Source organism: Sinocyclocheilus rhinocerous, unplaced genomic scaffold (assembly GCF_001515625.1).
Source record: "Sinocyclocheilus rhinocerous isolate Xijiao unplaced genomic scaffold, SAMN03320098_v1.1 scaffold1149, whole genome shotgun sequence".
Lineage (NCBI taxonomy): Eukaryota > Metazoa > Chordata > Actinopteri > Cypriniformes > Cyprinidae > Sinocyclocheilus > Sinocyclocheilus rhinocerous.
In genome coordinates this window covers 439,115-446,401 of record NW_015664180.1, presented here as the reverse complement: position 1 = coordinate 446,401, position 7,287 = coordinate 439,115, and the positions used below count along the sequence as shown (strand labels likewise).

Below are 7,287 nucleotides of genomic sequence, written 5' to 3'. Positions count from 1 at the left end.
ACCCGCCCGCCGGTGCCCCCCTCCCTCCCAAACACTTGCTCATGTATGTGCGCATACAGACAAACATACAAATCATACGTGTTAAGACGTGCTTGTTGGGTAATACGCTGTATGGAGGTATGCCTTCAGGTATGAATTCAGATGAATTTCTGATCATCATTCGGTTCCGTTTATCGGTTCCAGATAATTTTATTGTGAATACTATAAACAAAACATATCTTTTTTTCCATTTCCACGTTATGGAATATGTCAACACCCAGTGTGCTTAGCTTGATTTGGACTCGCTCTTAGTGATGGTGCTCCCTGTTGCTGTCCTCCCTCTCCTTTTTGGCTCATGGGAGTGTGAGAGGAAGCGCCGACTGTGCCATGAGATGGCCATGGCGCATTTCCCAGCATGCTCTGTTCTCTGTCCCTGCCACTTTATCTGAGGGGGCACTATGGAAACACACGTCCACGTCATTTGTACCAAAAATCACAATGCGCTTGCCAGCTTCATGGACTCCATATCAGTTGTGCATTCAAGTGCAGGTGATTCGCTAGGGATATTTTGTCCTGTTACTGTGAACGCCATGTTTCTTTATGTCCCTTGTTTGTAAATGCAGGTTTATGCTGCCACCTCTGGCGATGACTATATCCGTGATGGTGCTGCCTACCCAGGCTCCAAACCTGGTTCTGTGTACCCAGGATCTTTTTACATGCAAGGTGTGTATATGGGGAAATAAAATCGTCCTTTCCTTATCTCCCCAAGCCGTAAATTCTAATATTAATGTGTACATAAGTTGTTCACGCAGGCATGCTTGCAAACAGACTAAGCAATAGTTTTGTTTGTTTGATTTTAAATTAGGAGCATACACAAAGACAAATTTTCTTTGGATTAGAATAGACATCCACATAAGTTCTTGTGCTGATTGTTATTGATCCTGCCCATCTGCCTTTGTGTTCGCAGAGGGCCTACACTCTTCTTCGGACCCCTGGGCCCCATCTGGATCCATAGGTCAGTCGGGATACACGGCTATGCTGGGGAATTCGCCACACATCAGTCAGCCAGGCTCCTTCTCTGCGATAAACCCACAAGACAGAATGGTATGTCTTCTGAAAGGTTTGGAGAAGGGCTTAAATTGTGACTTAAATTCTAATATTAATGTGTACATAAGTTGTTCACGCAGGCATGCTTGCAAACAGACTAAGCAATAGTTTTGTTTGTTTGATTTTAAATTAGGAGCATACACAAAGACAAATTTTCTTTGGATTAGAATAGACATCCACATAAGTTCTTGTGCTGATTGTTATTGATCCTGCCCATCTGCCTTTGTGTTCGCAGAGGGCCTACACTCTTCTTCGGACCCCTGGGCCCCATCTGGATCCATAGGTCAGTCGGGATACACGGCTATGCTGGGGAATTCGCCACACATCAGTCAGCCAGGCTCCTTCTCTGCGATAAACCCACAAGACAGAATGGTATGTCTTCTGAAAGGTTTGGAGAAGGGCTTAAATTGTGACTCATTTCAGAAGCTCCAATAACGGTTTATTTCCCACAGAACTATCCCTTGCATGGAGCGGACGTCAATGGTTTCCATTCAGGCTCCGCAGCCTATAGCCACACATCCTCCATGAATGGATCAGACAGCATTTTGGGTAAATTACCTTCATCGTTTGAATTTAATGTCCTCTAGGTTGTGAAATGAGCTTGTAATTGAGTTCAGATTGGATCTTGAAGTTGAGTCTTCTTGTAAAATCATTTTTGGCCTTGGACTAGTCTGAACTCGAACTGTAATTTAGAGGAAATGGCCTTCAATCTTTCATTCAGACTTTGAATGGACATTTTTAGCAGATTATGGATCACTTGAATAGTCGTGACATTGACGTAATGAATGGAGTTAATAAGTACTCCCGTTCTCTCCCACAGCAAGCAGAGGTTCAGTCGCAGGCAGCTCAGGTGATGAGATCGGAAAAGCTCTTGCTTCGGTGAGTGAGCTTTCATTAATCACCATGAAAGAGCATTTGGCCATGTGAAGTCAAAGATGGATAGCATTATTCAGACTTTCAGTGATCCTTTGGGTATGGATTATTATTAGCCATAGTTGAAGGAGTGCAGTGCTTCATATTTAGTCGTGTTTTTGATTGACAGATCTATCCTTCGGACCACAACAGCAACAACTTCTCCTCCACTCCTTCCACTCCTGTGGCCTCCCCTCAGGGCATTGCAAGTAAGTCAGATACGATGTCTTATTCCGTCAAACCTTGACCTGGTTCATTAGATCAGTTTGTGTTGAAAGATACCAAGACAAAAACGTGTACGCAGAGGAAGAAGCCTGAAGAATCATAAATCATTCTCTTTAGATTGATGGGCTTTGTGTAGGTCAAGGTGTGAATGTGAAGCTCTAGAGTGCCATCTGCTGTCGTAGTGGCACACCAGCATTCAGATGTTTCACACTCAGGCTATATATATCATGTTCTCCTCAGCAGGTGCAGCACAGTGGTCGAGAGCTTCTGGCCAGACTGCTCTGTCTCCTAACTATGAAGGTGGACTACATGCACTGGTAGGTTTATAAAGTTCCATTTTGAACATTCCCCAATGTTAACGCCTCAAGCTTCACTCTTTGATTAGACAAATGTACAAACTGTGTTATTTTAGTATTATTTATATACTATTAAAATATTAATCAATATTGTGATTTAGCTCTTATGGTATTTCAGTTTATATTTTAAGATTTTGTAGTTTTGCTTTTTAATTTTTATCACGTTAATTTTATTTAGCTTAAAATGTTCTTTTTTTTTTCAGTTTTAGTAATTTTAGTACTTTTTTATTTCTGTGAGTTGCCAGTGCAACATTTCTAATTTTCGTTTAATCTCAAAAATGTTTTCAACTATTTCAACTAACAACAATAACTTTAATAGTTTTAGTTTTACTTAAAGGGGTGGTTCACTGCTGGTAGGGTTTTTGTAGGCATTTAACTACCAGATTTTTAAAAGACGATATCTCCGTTTGCATTGAACTTTCAGCTTTGTAACTTTGCAGATATTGTTTATGCCAAACAGCAACATTACACATTAACGTTAAAAAAGTGAAATCACAATGAACCACCCCTTTAACAATAACAACACTGATGTAAAACCACATTTAGCAATGACAACATTTTTAGATTATATTTTAAAAAATGCTCTTCTTAAAAACATTAAATAAAATGTATAGTGTTTTAATATTATGTTATTTATATATATATTTTTTTTAAATATTGACTTTTTAGCTGTCTTAATGATTGTTTTTGGCCTCATTGTGCACAAAGCATCTGTGCTTTTTATTCTACAGAGAAATTTATTTCAGTTTAATAACTTGTAATATATACTTATGTATACTTTAAGGTAAATATAAATTATTTTTCTACACAGCAGAACAAAATGGAAGACCGGCTGGAGGAGGCCATTTATGTGCTGCGAAGTCATGCAGTGGGTCAGGCCCCGGGAATTCCTGGAGCCCATGCCGACATGCACGGCCTATTGGGTGCCGTCTCCACATCCAGTGGATCTATGGGGGGTCTCCCTCAGGCCTACTCCAACCCAGGACTGCCCCTAAGCAACAAACATTCTACCATGGTTCGTGTAGGCACTTATGTATGATCCAAACAGATGGATAACATGAACTTGCATCCAAGGCATCATGTTTTTACTGAATTGGTTGATTTAGGGAGTTCATTTAATTGAACTTGATTGAAATGCAATATTTCAAACCTTTAACCCATGGGAGAAAAATCAACCCTCCGCAACAGTTTGCAGTTCCGTGCAAAAAAATGTGGATTTGGCAACCCTGCATCCAATACGAGCTGCATCCAAAGTGATTTAAATACTTCGATTATTGTTAGCGGCTGCCTGATGAGTGAAAATTATATTCAATTTTAGAATGTTTGCGGGAGCAGGCAGTAATGGTCAGAAATTCAGCGGGAGTGAGATTAAGAAAACAGTCCCGCACAGAGCTTTAAACAAAAACACACACAATGAATGGCGACTGTAGAAAGCAAAAGCCGAATCCTGGACATTTTGGGCGATTTAGAAATTCTGGCCGCATTTTTTTTTTTTTTAGGTCCAAAAAGAGGACATGTCCAGGAGAAAGAGGACGTATGGTCACCCTAGATTCAGTGATTTGTTTGGATTATAACGCTTATAACGCTTATGAGTAAAATAAGTGTTTAAGTGATAGTTTACCCAAAAGTGAAAATTTTACTAATTTACTCACCCTCATATCGTTCCAAACCCTTAAGACCTTCGTTTATCTTTGGAACACAAATTAAGATATTTTTGATGAAATCCGAGAGCTTTCTGACCCTGCATAGACCGCAACAAAACTACCACGTTCAAGGCAGAAAGGTAGTAAGAACATTGTTAAATGTGACATCAGTAATTCAACTGTAACGTTATAAAGCTACGAGAATACTTTTTGTGTGCAAAAAACAAACAAACAAAAACAGCGTCTTTATTCAACAGTTTCTTCTGTGTCAGTCTTTGATGCACGTTTACAAGAGTACCATGACGCATGTATGTGGTGCTGCTGACGAAAAAATTCAAAGTCATCCTCTGTCGAAATCTTCAGACATCTTTACGAAGACTGTTTTTTGTACAGCGTGTATCGTCCTCTGCTTGTAAACCAGGCTGGCTCCTCCTCCCATGAACGTGTGACGATGACTGACAGGGAAGAGAAGAAATAGTTGAATGAAGTCGTTATTTATTTTTTTCTTTGAGCACAAAAAGTATTCTCGTAGCTTCATAAAATGACTGTTAAAGCACTGTAGTCACATGGACTATTTTAACAATGTCTTTACTAACTTTCTGGGCCTTGAACGTGTCAGTTGCATTGCTGTCTAAGCATGGTCAGGAAGCTCTCAGATTTCATAAATATCTCAATTTGTGTTCAGAAGATGAACGAAGGTCTTACGGGTTTGGAACAACATGTAACTACAGTTTCAAACTAGCTTCACAAACACTGATAACAGGCCTCTAGTTTAGAGCTGTATGTGGTGTTGTGTAACACAAAACAATAAAAATGCACCTGTGGGTATTGATATGTGCTAATTACTCTCCCTTGTTGCACTTGTCTGCAGGCTGGAAGCCATCATGACGACCATGCCTGCCTTCCTCCCAGCAGCACCCTGTTGCAGTCCGCTCATGCTTCAGGCACCCCACAGCCTGGAGGAGCACCAGAGGGTTTTAACAGTGAGTAGAAGTTTCAATTTCTCCTTTTGAACCAACCGAACATGTAAACAACAGATGCAAATGCTGAGAGTTGCGTGTGAGTTTCAGCGGGATGCATTTAACGATTTCCTGTTTTTGGCTTCAGGTTTGCCCAGAGGCTTGGCCCATGCCACGCATTCGTCAAACAAGTCCGATATTAAGAGGGAAGACAAGGAGGAAGATGAGAACTCCTCCGTGGCCGATAAGTCTGAGGAAGAGAAGAAGGAAAGCAAACCGTCTCGCACCAGAACAAGGTACAAGATCGCTTTAAGCATTGCTCTAAACTAATGGCTGAATGATTTTGAAACCATAAACACTCAACCACATGATGGTTTGAAGCAAATCTGCATTGCCTTAATTTGATCGCCTACAACAAATGTCTAATAAGTTTCTGTGTTTGTTCGAATGTTTCTTCACATCATACCAGGCCTGATTTGAAAGTGTTTGGGCTTCCCCAAAACCCAAAATACCATGTTTTATAGTGTTCTCCCCCCCTCCCCCTCCCAAACTCTCACATTGTTTTCAGAAAGGAGGTGTTTACCCATCAAGTCCTTTCATGTGTATCAGACCAGGGAGAAGAGTAAGTCTATCTCCCACCATAGAGTGCATGTTTGTGAAAGACTCCGGATGCACACTTGATCACTTTTAAAGGTTAAATGTCTGTGTGTTGTTGTGCACAAAATAAATTCAAAGCCATTAAAACACTAAGATGATTTTTACACAGGTGGGACTCTGACCTATATAGGACGGTTTCATGAGTATAAACTAGAATTGTCTGTTTTTCAATGCACAATTGCATTGAGCATGTAAACCACATTTGTATTTTTGTCTTTTTTATATATATGAATTTTTTCATTCATCTCCTGATCTAAAATTGGGTTAAAATTGATGTTTCTATACTACACCAGTAAAAGGTTTGGACACAAATTCTCATTCTTTATCATGAAATGGTGAAAATGAAAAAAGTCAGCAGAACTATGAAATAACACTAATGGACTATAGGATGCTTAACCGCATTGAAGGAGTTTGCATATATTCTGGACACTGTCTAGTCCTACTCAAGCAAAAATAAATAAATAAGCAAAATAAAATATATGTAGCACAATTGTTTTCAACAATGATAATAATAAGAAAATTTTCTTGAGCAGCAAATCAGCATATTACAATGATTTCTGGAGGATCATGGAATCATTTTATCCACCCCAAACTTTTGAATGGTACTGTACAGTATATAGACAAAATATTTCTCTACTGAAGTAATTTCACACATTTATGCATAAGCCTTCAGATCCAAAACCTATTTAGCATGAGAAGACATTTGTCAGGTGTGTCCAAACTTTTGACTAGTACTATATTTAAGAGATTTATAAGTAATTTATGTACACAACTTTACACCTAATATACTTCAGCAGGCACCTGGACTACAAAGCTTACATGTCACCTTGTTAAACATAGAAAATTTTATTTTTTTAATTTTATTTTTTATTTAAATAAAGTACATTTTCAGTTCATTGTACAATTTTAAAAAACGGAATTTAAATGTTATATATATTATTATCTCTTCACAGTCAAGACAATGAAGATGATGAGGATTTGCCGCCAGAGTTAAAGGTCGAGCGGGAGAAAGAGCGGCGAGTGGCAAACAACGTACGAGAGCGACTGCGCGTGCATGACATCAATGAGGCCTTCAAAGAGCTTGGCCGCATGTGCCAGCTGCACCTGACCAACGACAAACCCCAGACCAAACTGCTCATCCTGCACCAGGCCGTCAACGTGATCCTAAACCTGGAGCAACAAGTCCGCGGTATGTGTTTTCTTACTTAAAGGGGTAGTTCACCCAAAAATGAAAATTCTGTCATTAATTACTCACCCTCATGTCGTTCCAAACCCGTAAGACCTTCATTCATCTTCGGAACACAAATTAAGATGTTTTTGGTGAATTCCGAGAGCTCTCTGACCATCCCATAGACAGCAAGGATCCTAACACGATCAAGGCTCAGTTAAAATAATCTAAAATAAAATGTGACATCAGTGGTTCAACCATAATTTTACAAAGCTACGAGA

The 7,287-nt window shown here is 39.5% G+C and overlaps 1 protein-coding gene across 5 annotated transcripts in view; it reads left to right on the top strand.

Annotated features, from left to right (window-relative positions):
• Positions 1–7,287, top strand: part of LOC107729684 (transcription factor E2-alpha) — a 28,627-nt gene that overhangs the window by 14,335 nt on the left and 7,005 nt on the right. For 2 of the 5 annotated variants that reach the window (XM_016540344.1, XM_016540348.1), the window contains 11 exons: positions 603–702; positions 947–1,083; positions 1,539–1,635; positions 1,907–1,965; positions 2,129–2,207; positions 2,464–2,540; positions 3,391–3,594; positions 5,094–5,205; positions 5,330–5,477; positions 5,750–5,803; positions 6,792–7,027. In XM_016540344.1, coding sequence (XP_016395830.1) covers positions 603–702; positions 947–1,083; positions 1,539–1,635; positions 1,907–1,965; positions 2,129–2,207; positions 2,464–2,540; positions 3,391–3,594; positions 5,094–5,205; positions 5,330–5,477; positions 5,750–5,803; positions 6,792–7,027 — 1,303 coding nt within the window. The remainder of the gene's footprint in view (positions 1–602; positions 703–946; positions 1,084–1,538; positions 1,636–1,906; positions 1,966–2,128; positions 2,208–2,463; positions 2,541–3,390; positions 3,595–5,093; positions 5,206–5,329; positions 5,478–5,749; positions 5,804–6,791; positions 7,028–7,287) is intronic. The other 3 variants (XM_016540346.1, XM_016540345.1, XM_016540347.1) reach the window with 3 other exon arrangements.